At 45.8% G+C, this 14,662-nt stretch overlaps 1 protein-coding gene across 1 annotated transcript; it reads right to left on the bottom strand.

Moving 5' to 3' along the window:
• Positions 1-12,417, bottom strand: T265_09098 (hypothetical protein; the record flags this gene model as incomplete). Its single annotated transcript, XM_009175086.1, has 6 exons — positions 1-610; positions 1,185-1,229; positions 3,654-3,734; positions 6,961-7,205; positions 11,428-11,657; positions 11,710-12,417. The coding sequence occupies 6 exons, from the start codon at positions 12,027-12,029 to the stop codon at positions 254-256; spliced, it is 1,278 nt and encodes a 425-aa protein (XP_009173350.1).
• Between the last annotated feature and the right edge of the window lie 2,245 nt (positions 12,418-14,662).

Raw genomic sequence — 14,662 nt, 5'->3', positions numbered from 1 at the left:
CTGTGGAGATAAGGCATAGTATTGGTTATGGTATACTGCTTATCACAAGTGATTTGCTGAAGAAAACACCTCTTTGTACACACGAGCGCATGGACGTACTCGAGGACATAAACATAATAAACATAGGTAATAGTGCTAAAGGACATGATCTGTGGCTTCGTTGTGATTTTAAATGGGAACAGTGATGAACGACGGGTGGGGCGAATGAATGGATTGGGTATTGCACTAGCGAGCGGCCTTCATGATCGCCAACTCAGTACTCTACTCTAATAGGAGCGCGTAAACATTCTTCGTCATCGTAGTCAAAAGTTCCGTATTCAACCGTGTCAGTACGGCAAAACGCTCCGATAAATTCGTCATCCTCCTCCTCATCTTTTGAAACGGGCTCGACCAAATCGCGTCGAGGCACATTTTCAAACATGGCTGCACGATTTTGGTCTTCGCCCTTTTTGACCCATTGGCTGTAGACATCGTAGGACAACGTGTCGATTATTTTGCGCAGTTTCCTGTTTGCATAGGGGTCGACGGCAAGTTGTTTGATGTGTAGATAACCGCCTCGAGTTCGCAGGTCTCTTAGACAATGAATAAAACGTACCGCCAAGATGCCCACCTAGCCAGATAAAAGAAGATGGTGAAGGGAGACCTGACAAGGAATCGGGAGACTAATCACATGGCAAATAATTTAGTTAGAGTGCTATGCTATGACATCAAAGTTACACTAATACGGAGGAAGATGAGCCCAAATCTGGGTCAGCCAATCCGAACGATGCACCCGAGTTGTGGAAACTGTTACCAAAACCGCCAAAAAAGCTAATTTTCAACTGGCTTGGGTCTCATTGAAACAGTTCAGATACTGAGTGTTACTTAGCTCATAACAATCGGGTTCAACATGAAATATTTCTTCTGCGAACACAACTATGAACGGAACAGGGATACATCCACGTTCAGAAAATAAACTATACATTGCTTCCATTCTGGTGGTCATTAACCTGCCCCTTTGTAGATAGACACTTGTAACATCCGACCGCTCTCCAGAAGATGACCTTCCCTTCGGTGTTTGAAGTCACCACAATGGCTATACTTGTGCGTACGAGCGATCTCATTAGTCCGTTACAGTAATTATCATACCGAACGTGAACGAAAATAGTCACTTGTCTCATTCCTCAACACGAGAAAAAACTCACCCGAAATTTGTGCCTGGCATCGAATCCCGAGGGAACTGCGAGAGTCTAGAAATAGGAGAAGCATAAGATAGACAGACTGACAGACAGACCAAACCAGGGAAACCGCGATAGACACTTGCAGTTAATTTATTCACGATCACGTATTCAGCGTGGCATATGGCGAATAAACTAGCCCAGCTGTGGCACCTTTCAATGCCTACCTGATACGCTACCCGCAGGAAGCATAAGGGCTGTCCAAGCCTAAACAGGAAGAGTCGAGAAACAGAGGCCACGAACCCTCCGCTTCGCGCCTTAACCACTGAGCTTACTCGAGCTCAAGATGGCTAATACAACTAAATCTGGAGCACATTAGAGTCTGATAGAATATCCGGTAATACACAACAAGCCAAGATACTGTGGGTTAGCGAAGAAATCTGAGCAAATGATGCAAAATCTAAGGATAAATAAATGTGTTTGTGATGCTGAGATTGCTGAAACTTACAAATAAACCTCAATAAATATGCTTCTGGAATTCTGTAGACTGCGAATTCCACTAACAGACCCGAAATCTTACAGCTCGCAAAAAGTTCAGTAGAACACAAGTATGGCTGCGGGAAAGCCGCTTCCTGTAAGCACTTTCTGCTTGAGTTCGGGTTAGTTTATACAAAGTGAATGAAAACGATTGGTCAGGTATACAGTGTTCATACATTCGGCAGACTACGACATAAAAATGGCGTGAGCCTAGAGCTGCTTCAATGCTACAACAATCCTGTGGACTGGGACTCAGCCTTCCTTGGTGTCCGACCACGCCAGAGTAGGCGACGCAGAACAGTCTGATGAACAGCAATAAGTACCCATACTATGGGTAATTGTATTAAAAGACGGTCTGTTCGACGCCACAGGAGTGTAAGCAGTGTAGTGTTTCTTCCAGAGCATCTCCCTCATATTTAAGTAGGAGGTGACACTGCCTTCTTACCCGGAAAAGAATAAACCGGCCTTAGAAACTAGACACTTCGTTCGTAGGAATATTGATCGTGAGAGTTCTGCGTGTCATTCAGTACGGTCGAAATCTGGCGCTGCTCATAAACTTCTTGCTATGTGCGGTGCCGCCCATTAGGCAAAGTCAAACTACCAAGTGAATGACTTGCGTCATTGGCTCCGAAGACGACCATTACCTAACGCACCAGACCGTTAAGTCAAGAAAGACTATAACTATCCTTTTCTGGTGATGACTTCGCTTTAAGAAGTCACTGTACTCGAGTCAGACTCCGGTGGGGCGAGATGCCTTAGTGGTAAGAGCGCGAATTTACTGACCGGAAGGACCGTTGTTCGAACCCGACTTCTGCCTCTCGACTCTCCTGTCTAGTCTTGAGCAAACTGGCAGTATCCCAGCCCTCGGGCTTCCTTCTAGTGGCATGGCAGTCAGGCACCGAAAGTGTGCTACAGCTGAACGCAGACTCGGTAAAATTACAAGGAACAACTTATGTAATGTTGTCGGCATGCGTTTGGCACTTTCAGAATGCAAAGTGTTACTCGAGAGTGGGGTGATTCAAAGCAATCATGATATTTCAGGCGCTAGAAATGGTGAACACATTCACTGGCTTAAGTGGTTGTCTTTTCGGACAGAATTATTATCAAACAAGTCGGCTTTCCTTTTGTTCGGTTCGGAACGTACAGCGACGACGAGGAAGAGGACAGAGTCTACGACACTGGTGTGTCCTATGTCGCTTTATGGTTACGGAATATCCAAATGTGCAGTGAAGAAAAAAGAAACTCGCATGCCTTCTAAGCATGGCACCTATAGAATGGGAATAACGAGTAAAAAGACCTGAGGTGGAACGAATAGTTTTCGGCCATCTAACGCTAACGATAGCTAGAATGGCTGTTCTGTATGTACCACATGATCGATTGCCTCGTCATGTTCTGTTTGCCGAAGCCAACTCTGAATAGAAGACAGGCTGGATAAGGAATGAGAAGCCTAAAAATGAATCTTCGTAAATCTGTCTTTGAGGCTGGAGTAGCGTTAAAACCTCATTTACAGACATGCGCAGCTAAAGGCGCCGGCACACCTGCTCGCTTATCCTCAACTTTTAACACATTATTAGTCTTTATGAAGCTCATATATAAATAAAATATAGAACTCGTTCAGCTGTAACACCCTTTGGGTGCCTGGCTACCAAGCTACCCGAAGGATGAACGAGGGCCGGGACACTGTCAGGTTGCCCAAGTCGAGGTGCAGATGTTGGCTTCAAACCACGGACCTTCGGGTCAGTAAATCCGCACTGAGCCATCTCACCTCCATGAAGCTCATACAGCCGCATCCTGATCTTTCACTACCGGCGCCCGGCTGTGGCAACCCTCGGTTCATGGTTCATACCAAGGCTACACCCGCGGATGAAAAACTAGGGCCCCTCCAAACTGTCCTGAATGACAAAAAGCCTACAGTGACTAATTTTCTCATCTAGTCGAGAGAAAAACACAAACCCTCACCTGTTGCACGAAGAAGTCATGCCTCAGAGCCTCCTCTGACTTTATTCGATTATTTGTGTCCACGACCAGTAGTCGTCGGATCTACAGTCAAAAACCGGAGGAAAAACCTGTTAAGAAATCTCAACTCAAATCAGGAAGATTGAGCAAAATTATCTGACAGGCAGTTTGTTCATGAGGTCGTGCGGCGACCGAATTTCAACAGAAAACAGGTAGAACCAGAATTTGGTAGCTGATGAGCCCCAGTCGGTTTTCCAGACAATTTACAGGTGGATATTTCAGTGCTTTGCCAACTGAATTTGGAGTTAGATTCTACGCTACACATCCGATTGAAGAGGATCAAGATAGAAGATTCACGTGAGACATTCAGGTTTCGGTCTAACTCCAGATCAGCATCCCAAATAGTGTAAACTATAAAGAGTCCTCCCCAAGAACAAGCTTCTTCGTGAATTGAAAAAAAATACGTTCAGTTCGGTAGAAGGGTTCGTTCTTGATGGGGGGGGCTATTTTACTCCATTCTGCAACGCTATATATAAACAATTCCCGAGAAGTTGGGGAATAACGCGACGCTAGTACATTGTCCTCAGTGAGGCTGTCTGAAAACTACCGGTTTTAACATTAACAATACAACAAGGCTACCACTCTCAAGTTCAAATGACCGTCCATCGCCCATCGTCAGAGTGCAAGCCGTAACATATATAGCTTATATCGGAAGAGGCCACTGTGGGGCCGAATATGCTTAGTGGAAATATGGAAATTTCCGAGGATCCGGAGGTCAGACCGGATAAACAGAGGACTGATCAAAAAGGGTTTAGCACACAACGCGTGCCGGAACTATGTAGACCAGTTACGTAACGACAATTTTGTAAACAGATGTGAACAACTGGTACGATATGTTTTCTCTGGGATAAAAATGAACGCACCGTTAACCAATAAACATAAAGACTTGATCGCGCGACAGAAATCCAACACACGGTCTCATTCGTCGAAATCTGACCGAAGTACCTTTTCAGCATGTCCTGCAAACCGCAAAAATGATAGCTCAGACAACATCAACTAGCCTGGATCCCAAGTGCACTTGTGAACTAGAACCCTTCCTCACAAAAGTATGTTCCCTAATCTCACTCACTCAAAGCTGAGGAGCTATAATGAAGGACGCTGAAAGAGGTAGACTGACAATCTATCGACGCTTTCACCGAGTTTTTTCGACAAGCTTACGTAGTACGAGCCAACTGTTCGTAGCATTGCCACCGACGAGATTTTAAATCAGATCCTTAAGCGAACAGTGCCTAAGGTTTTGGTCGTTGATTGGAAAATACTTTACTTAAAATACCATAGTAAGTACATTATCCAAGGTCGAAAAACATGTGTTCAAAGGTTATTCCATCTGACTCAATGAGTCTGATAAACGACAAGTGACGCGCCTAACGAACAGCTGCACTAGTATCTGACCAGACTCACTTGATAAAACGCAGTTATTGATTAAAACTTATACGGGTCATCGGGTTTTCGCGAGTTAGGTCTCGACAACTGTCACTTTAATGCCGACTGACATCACTTGGAGTTCCCAAGAACCGGCGGTTTTACAACTCATTCCAACTACACGATAGACATCCTCTAACGAAAGATCATACAGTGCGTCGAATCCGCCTTAGGGTGCCACTGAGGTCGACCGAGCGGTTTTAGTGATTCACGTCAGCCAAATGGTTTCTGACGATGATGATGGCACGCACCTCGGAAATAAAAATAAATAAATAATCGTCCAGCTGTAACACCCTTTCGGTGCCCAGCTGACATGCCACCCGAAGGAAGCACGATGGCTGGGATACTGCCAAATTGCCCGAACCTAGACGGGAGAATTCGAGATGCAGAAGTCAGGTTCGCACGACGGACCTTCCGGTCAGTGAATTCGCACTCTAACCACTAAGTCATCTCGCCTCAGAAGTGATCATGTCCTACTCAACAGGAACAGTGCGTGAGAACAACATACCAAACAAACAAACAGGCAGAGAATTCAAGGTCGCTAGAATGTAAACTCAGCGATATCGGAGCACTGGAGCTTTAATTCGCCAATGAGAGACATATTGGCAGTTCAGCGTATGTAGATGATTGTTATTCCGTTAGCTGAGGTGGACAATTTCCTTGCAAACGTTTCGCCACCAACTAAGGTGACATCTTCAGTGGGCCGTGAGCTGGCGGCGAGTTGGTGTGTAGGCAGTGAAAACTGCAGTGCTTGTGTTTAAATATGTCTTGTTGGCTCGGTGGGCGTAGCCGCTTACTGATTTTTCGTTTGGATGATCGGATGCGATTCTCGGATGGTTGGCCAGTTTTCTGACCGGTCGGGATCCGAATGATCCCTGAGTTTGACCTCCCCGATTCATTCCATGTGACCCTTGACCTTTCGGTTCAATGTCAACTCATCCGTTCGTTCCTTTGAGCTATGCGATTAAGTTGATGATCCTTAGCCTGTAGTTGAACATAGATAGGGTCAATTGCTATGTATCGGTCATGGAAGAGTACCATACTTCCAGAAATACCCTTGCTTGTCATGCCCTTGTTTCCGCGTACCAAGACCACGTTTTCTGGAGTGAATACGTGCTCCTCTTCTGTATTGAAACCAGGGACAGTGAATCATGCCTTCTGATTGCTGCAGATGTTCCTTTATCAGCGTAGATATTTTCCGCCCTGTTTACCCAACACAGTATTGGTGAAAGTGCGTGCAGCTAGTTCAATAAACAACACTGGTTCTGGAATTCCGATTAAACTCATTCGGTCTTGAAATATACTTTGCATTGTGATGATCGCCCTGTGCAAGCATCGCCCAAATTCAAAGGTGGTCAGTCGCATTAACACGACACATTACAAATAACCCATGGAAAATCAGTCATGAAAGATGGAAAATGAAGGCAGATGACAGCAAAATCGCCCAATTCTATGGTCTACTAGAGGTACAAAGGCTTCACTTCGACCAATGGTCCCACCACTTGATACTCCAACCTAGAACCTAGCACAAGAAGAGTTACATCGAAACTCTGTTCCGGATACAAAGAGACACTTCAGTACAACTGGACTGAAAGGAAACGCGAAGTATAACCCTTACGCAGTATACTGATGCAATGGCTATCCATTAAATTTCATCTTAAGAAACAAGAAATGGATCCCATGGCAGCAACAACAAAAACATGTTATATATCAGAAAAGCATCCGAAATCACGGTCTGGCCGCTTCAACACTAACAACTACATCTTCGCTGTGAGCACCACTTAGCTTTGAACAAGTGACAACACAAACACAAACAACCAAAACGTACCAAATCTTTGGCTGTCTCACTGATGTCATCCCACTCAGGACTTGGGAATGAATAACGGCCCTCCATGATTTGCCGCAACATCAGATGTTCTTTACGGTTCCAGAAAGGTGGGCAACCGGCTAACAAAGTGTACATAATGACCCCACACGCCCACATATCTACTGGTTGTCCGTAGGGAGGCTGGTCCTCGTAGTAGCCAACCATGAGGACCTCAGGGGCTAAATAACCAGGTGTCCCGCGAGTTTCTGAGTGTGTAAAGAGGAGAAATCAATCAGCACGACCAATGACGAAATTATGATAAATCGATCCTACTTTAGCTGAATTTCGCTACGAAACGCGATGTAGCTTGAGCACAATTATAACTGGGGGAAATGGTAGATGTGAGTCTCATCCTGACATCTTTCCTTGGGTAGACAAACGACCTGACGGGATTATTCCACCACCACGTTTTGAGTATTCAATGACAGACTAGTTGATGAGCCTACTAATGACAAATATAAATCAGAGTACGGATACGCACCACCACCATCGACAGTATCATACCGGTAGCAAATAACAGCATCTAAATGCCATACAACCAGACCGAAAACCTCTCCAGTAAATAGTAGAGAGAAAGAGAGTGAAAGTTGATGCAAAAAGTATATCCTCTGAGAAGCCACCTTCAAAGAGCCTTTAAATAAACGTATTGGGATCGGGCTTATCATAGGGACTAACCTGCCTTTTACAAACCCAATCTAATGCGCAACTTCACCTATACGGCCCGACTAGGTGGTAACAAAAATCCCCCAAATAAGGTCTGTTAGGTTCAATTTCATGCGAGGGCTCCTGCAACTTCGATTCTAGTCGGAAAAGCGCGGATATTTCAAGGCACACCATTTGATGTGGTTACTTTCACCCCGCGCTACCATGTAATGGCCTATCTCCCGTCAAACATTTCGCTAGCAGCGGTTTGGGACGGTAAGCGACAGCAGTTCAGCCGATAGCTCCCAGCTCGAAGTGCTGACCGAAAATGAGTGTCGTAGTGACCCCACAGTATAAACTGGCTGGAACATTGTTTCCTAAGGTTTAGCTATTCGGGAAAGACCAAAAGGGAAGTATAAAGTCCCAGCAATGAGAGTAGTCGTAGCATGAGACCGTCCGGATGTCTTTTCGCTGCCTTACGGTCAGGCTTTTGAGGCAAAGGTTTTCATCTAGGACTGGATACCATGCCAGTATCCCGGGCAAAGTATAACCACGACACTTACAACTAACGATACTCTCATGATACATCGGCCGTCGCGTGGCGCCACCAGTCGGTTTGCCTTACTTGCTGCACACAGCAGGTAGGCGAAAACATGCTACCGATGATGCCTCCCTCCTTAAACTTTCAAACTTTCCCTCTTTTACCCTACACCACCCGAGTTTGCTTACTTTCTCTACAAATTCCAGCACTAGGACCGACCGGACTGTTCACCGAGCATCACATTCAACTGCATCTCCTGTACGTCCGACTTCAGTAAAAACCCTAAATTATCTGAAATCCGTTTTCAAACCTCGAACGCTTGCCATACCAACTGCTTTTCTTGTTCGTACACTGAATCTAGCAGGAAACCAGGTGGCTCTTGCTTGTATCTTGGATTCCCTCTGCACTGATACATGTTGTCTGCCAGAAACAAGGTATACAGAGTGCGAGTACTGAAGTTGAACTGATCGCCCTCTTTTAGCTTTCGGCTACGCACCTCTAGTTATACGGTGGCTATTGCAGCTGGATATGCCGGGGTGGGTACTATATTCAGCAACCAAGAGGACGAGTCTCTACTTGATTGGATATCCACTGATAGTTACCTCTGCACGGTTGGTTTGGCAACGTTTGTGAAAAAAATTCTGGAAAAAAATGAGGCCCATCGCAACCTGGTTATTATGTCGTCATTTAAACTCCACTTAACCTTACCCACATCCCCTCCACCAAACTTAATTGTCGCAACATTCACAAGCCCACGAAGACCAACGAAAACCTACCAGTGGCACCCGCAGCGAGTCATCAATTGGTGCGCCCTGAAGTGGAAGGTTAAGGAACAAAAACCGATCGGAACTAAGTTGAAACTCCTCAAACTCATCCATGCAAGGTTTTGGCAGGCACACAAACTGACGAGAGCCGTTAACTGACACTAAACCCTGATCTAGTGTGATAATATGAGGAAGTCTTAGTGATTGGTTCTCCGTCTGCCTTAAAACCTGGTCAGTTGGGTGACCCGCTCACTTGGTCTGATGAAGCTTTTGTGTCAAAAGCGAAAGTTTTGCCAATTAAAAACTATCAATTGTTTACCAAACCCTTCTGAATCGATGACTCCTCAATCGGTTCCCAACCTTTTCCAACCGACTGTTACCTCTTCATTGGTTTCTTGGTGGTGTCGAATTTGCGAATCGAGAACTGTGGGATACATTACCTTCAGACGTCATCCCTACCAAGTTAATCAGACTGTTGAGGTCTTAGTAGGAGTCCAGAAGTTCATGTGCCCGTATGTACAGCAAAAGATTAGGTTGTCTGGGGTTCAACAGGATTATCCGCTGTCCCCTATACTGTTCAACTTCGTGGAGCTGCCAAAGGATACCAAGGGCCGTTGAAACTGTCACGTATCTTGAATTCGCATATGACAATAGTCGTGTCCGCTGCTGGTCACTATAGTCTACAGCAAAGTGATCAAATCTTCTACGTGCTTCTTTTGAGGGCCCTGAGATCAACAAAGAAAAACAAAGGTATTTCCCCATCAGTGGCCAACCCCAAAGGAAAACGAAGTGGGACTGGAAAACGTTTGCGACCAGATCATCCATCCAGACGGCCAGGCTAAGTACGAATCCACGAACCATAATGATGATGTCATCAGATCAGTCAGCGAAACCTACCTGATGAGTGTGTTGGACACACACGGTGAAGATTTTTCATCATTGGTATTTGAAAAGTATTCTGGGACTATGTCTTGAAGACCGCATATCCAATGAGCAGGTCCACCGTCAATGCCTTAGCCTTGGCCGATCCGGGCTGCTCATCCAACAAGGTCAAATTTGATGGTCTCGATAGTTTCATTACCACCCACAGACAAGCACACAAAGTCGTTCTTCTAAACCGCGTTAAGAAGTCGTTATCGAAGTGGTCAGCTAAAAATCTACACACCAATAAGTCCCACGCTCTATGTCTGGGCCTATTGTCCAGACCATTGAGAAAAACGCTGGACCGGCATTTAAGATCGCCTTAACACATGCCACTACGACTTGCAACACCCAATAAGGTAAACTATCGGACCAACGGAAGGAAGGAGCTTGGTTGGAAATGCAAGTCTCATAACCGTAGACGATGTGAAAATAACTCGCCAGTAGGCTGTTGACCAAATGGGATGGAAGTCCGTGAATTAAGTAATTTTGGGCAATACAGATAATACTACATTACGACGAACCCGATGGTTCGGATGATTTTTACAAATGAAGTTAACGAGAGCCTGAAGTTGCCACTGCAGCGCACGCCACATAGACGCGTGGCTGCCCTATGAGAGGAAAGGGGCATGGACCGGATAAAGTCCTTTGGCAATCCCGCACTACAGCCCACCGAAATGAGAATGATATTTGTCGTCGGAGTGGTAGAATCCAGTCAGATAGACCGAATGCGACGGGTGACAGCGGAAATTAATGCATTACGAAAGAAGGTTCATCGTACAAGAAATCATAACAAGCGTTATTTGGGCGGATAACCCACCACGAATCCCACTGGGTGTAATGTACTTGTCTAATTGTGACTTACAACCCATTTGGTGTCATTATTTTGATACAACAAGTTCATCCCGCACGTGACCACGCGATGTAAACTGAAGATTGAGTGGTACCATATCCTGTCTGAGTGTCACCTGATCAGACTGCTGATCGACCGTTCGTCACCGAACCCTTTAGTCTTCGACTATTAGCCGGGAGGCCGCGGGTTCTAAGCTACCTGAGTTTTATGACAGGTGCACTGCTGATGATTTCCACTGGGGATGGAACACCTGTACGATGCTTCTTGGGTTTCCAGTACCGGCTAGCTTCACTCAGGGGCTGAATTTTATGTTAGAAATTCAAATTGGTTTCGGAAAACACCCTCCACCGTGTGGTGCGGCAAAAGTACCGAAAGTCCGAAACTTAACGACCCATCTACCAAGTCTTCCGTAGCGGTTGGACGCTATTGCTTTTTTGGAAATTAGATGAGTAAGGGTACTTGAAAGCAATCAATAGTCAATGTCGTTACAGTGAGCGCAGCCCACTTGTCAAGGAGGATGTCTTAGTCGCATACACCCGTTCAAATGACGAGCCAACGTAAATGTTATAAAACTGGCGAATCCACTTCACTCCATACATTGGCATGAACTACCAATTTACGCAGTAGGGTTCGTATAGTCTATGTTCAAAAGATAGCCGATGCTCAACAAATATGGATAAAAATGAACAGTCTGCTCACTGACTAACCTCGTAGTTCTTCCTTGTCGTCTGTGAACACGGCCAAACCAAAATCTGTCAGCTTTATATTCTCCCGACTGTCTAAGAGTATATTCTCCGGCTTTAAATCCCGGTGCACAATTCGTCTCTTATGGATGAAATCAACGGCATCAAACAATTGACGCATAAAAATACGTGTGCGTTTTTCCGAAACAGTAACTTTGTGCGTCAGGTAGTCGAACAGCTCTCCACCTCGACAACTGAACGGAAAATCGAATCAATTATGGAAGTTCGAGAAAGAAAATAACTTACACTTCAAATACTAGGAAGATATAGGCATCCCCTTCGAATACGTCATGCAAACCAATTATATTCGGATGGCCAGAAACCCGCCGAAGTATGGAAACTTCACGCATGCATTCGGAACGGATCACGTCCGGCAAATCAACACCACTGTTCAGGTCGATAATTTTTACAGCAAACTCTTCTTTTGTCTTCTTTTCAACACACCGTCGTACAGTACTGCTCGCACCCGAACCGAGAATATCCAGTACCTCATACTTAGCATAAAACGACTGTGCCAGGCTAGTGTCCAAGACTCCATTGTCTTTGTCTGACTCCAGGATAGTCATGGCTAGTATGAGCAGAACAATGGCTTCGGCCTTACACCTTTAGACAGAAAACCACCTTGATCTGTCTGGAAGATACGGCGGCCAAAGCCGTCGAGGTTTCAGTCTGTCGCGGAACTAATTGGCTGAAAAGAAAAACAAGATATATTATAGGCTTCGTGGCCAACGGTTCCTCTTGAGATCACAATAACTCGTGTTCCAAAGTCGGGTTTCGTCTTTGGCATAATCCGGACCCACTTATCCACCCTATATGTGAACGTACTTCAGTTCTGATCACTGTAAAACTCGATGCGCAGAAGTGAACTCAACGAAGGCTGTGGGCTGAAAAAGCGTGCAGCATATTAGTGTTAAGGGCTAAGATTAAGAAAGTGGCGAAGATCGTTGACTGGAGACCCTAGTCACTTTCTACCAGTGATCGTGTGCGGTGAACTCAGTGTTAAGGGCTAAGATTAAGAAAGTGGCGAAGATCGTTGACTGGAGACCCTAGTCACTTTCTACCAGTGATCGTGTGCGGTGAACTCTCTGCAGCAAGGGTGAGCGTACCGTGTGTGTAAAATGTGCATGAATACAATTTAGGACCAGTGGAGCTGAACACACCATGCAAACTTCTTCCGCCTACATCCGCTGTGGCTGTTGATCTAGGATGAGACGCCTGATTGCTTCAGATTTTGTCTTCAATGCACAGCAGACGATCCGTAGTTTTCGTCATGGCTTCTACCCCACAAACCTGATAGGAGAGCAATTTTGTAGGCTGATCACAGGCACCGATGAAAAAGTTAGTGTCTTACCCCGTGGAATGAGTTAAAGCTCTCGTTAACCACTGAGTGAGAGGCTCGGCTACTGTGCCGTTACAGCTTTATTCAATTATACATGGAGCCTTCCAGTGCAAAAAAAAGAGTGGATGTGAAACGGCGTCGGTACTACTGTCCCACGACCATTCATTTATTCAATTATACATGGAGCCTTCCAGTGCAAAAAAAGTGGATGTGAAACGGCCTCGGTACTACTGTCCCACGACCATTCTGAGATGTTCACACTTCAAACCGCTCACCCAATATGCAAAGAAATCCTCAGCACGAAACTCGCTGCCATCCGTCAACCAGAACTTCCTGAAACGACTCCATCCTGGAAGGCAGACTATGCCAGTAACACCAATCGTTCAAGCGTAACTCCCTTTCGATATCTAACAGCCATGCGACCCAAAGGAAGTCCAAGCTCTGAGATACTGCCAAGTTACCCAAGTCTAGGCAGAAGCGGTTAAGAAGCTGAGGTTTGGTTCAAAAGACAGACCGTTGAGGCGGTGAGTTCGCCCTCAATCGCCGAGCTATCTAAAACAATACTCAAACTCCTCGTCAACTCTCACACTCTTCTACCAAGTCGGATATCCTTCTTGCAATTTGTCGTTCTGAAGAAAACTCACGAACTGGGGCTGTCACCTTGTCGTGGTGGTCAAGCTTCTGTGCTGTGATGCTCCTGAGGGTTACACTGGTTATAAATCAGTTCCTAAAGGTTCAAGCGTGTCAGAAAAACCGACGGGAAGCAGCCTGACGAAGAGCAAGTATCCGCAAGGCGAGTCGGGGGTTAAAGTCGTGCTGCCTTCCGCGGTAGGAGTGTGAAGGCAGCAAGAATTTTTCCCCAGGCAACCAGCACGTCCATATCCATGGAAGCGGTGATGCTGCTTCCCGATAAAGGACGAGCTAGAAAAGGTCGTTCCCAAAAACCGCCCATTTTAATCGCCCATCTGTTGGTCGAGACCACCGGCACATTATTCAATGCGGTCAAAATACTTTTATAACCAAAGTGTCTGATGTTGTTCAAAAGGCACCTGCAATATTCAACAATGATGTTGCCGTACAATCCTCATTTATTTGGAAGCCGTATTGTGAAGAAAAGAATAAAACTGTACGGGGAAGGGACTTACTCCATGATTCGTAGGGCTAGGCCTGCACTTACAGCCAAGTGGATCAGTCTATTGAAGCATTGGCTCCGGGAAGAGTTCCTCAAAAAACCCTAACAATCACTGCCTTGTGGGCCAGACTTTTGGGTCAAAGGCTCCAGGCGAGGTATCTCAATCACAGCTCCTTCTTCGGCTCAGAAAACCGGGAAGTATCATTTACCCATGCAGCTCTTCGCTCACTGGTTCACCCCCACATACCTCCCAAAACACCGAATAACGCAGCGCGATAAACGCATCTACCAATCTCCTAGACTGTGCCCCGTGTCCATACCAGCGCCCAAATAAACCAAAACAATCATTCACTAACCTCAAAAGATCTGATTCAGACTAGAGCCTTTATTGTCCTACTCCATGTCGAATTGGGCAACAGGCTTCTCGTGCTTAAACCTTGCTTGCCAAATCGGTCGATGTATGCTGTGTGCCGAAACACCACACAAGACCCCACCTCGGTCACGCACCTCAAGCCGTTTAGGCCAAGCTCGGGTTTCCCAATTTCACACTTCAGTTATCTAATAGTCCTAACCGAATGGATCGTGGCTTCCAGCCCGAGCTGGAAGCGCCCTACTGGATTGGATCCCAGCAAACAATCGACTTTCCCCCTATGGTTAGTGACGCTGGCGTAAATGGCCAGACGCGCAGTCAGTTGCGCTTGTAGATCAAAGTTACGGCTACCAAGTTC

The sequence above is a fragment of the Opisthorchis viverrini genome (genome assembly GCF_000715545.1).
Source record: "Opisthorchis viverrini unplaced genomic scaffold opera_v5_256, whole genome shotgun sequence".
Lineage (NCBI taxonomy): Eukaryota > Metazoa > Platyhelminthes > Trematoda > Opisthorchiida > Opisthorchiidae > Opisthorchis > Opisthorchis viverrini.
The sequence above is the reverse complement of the archived record's forward strand: the minus strand, read 5'-3'. Positions and strand labels throughout refer to the sequence as shown.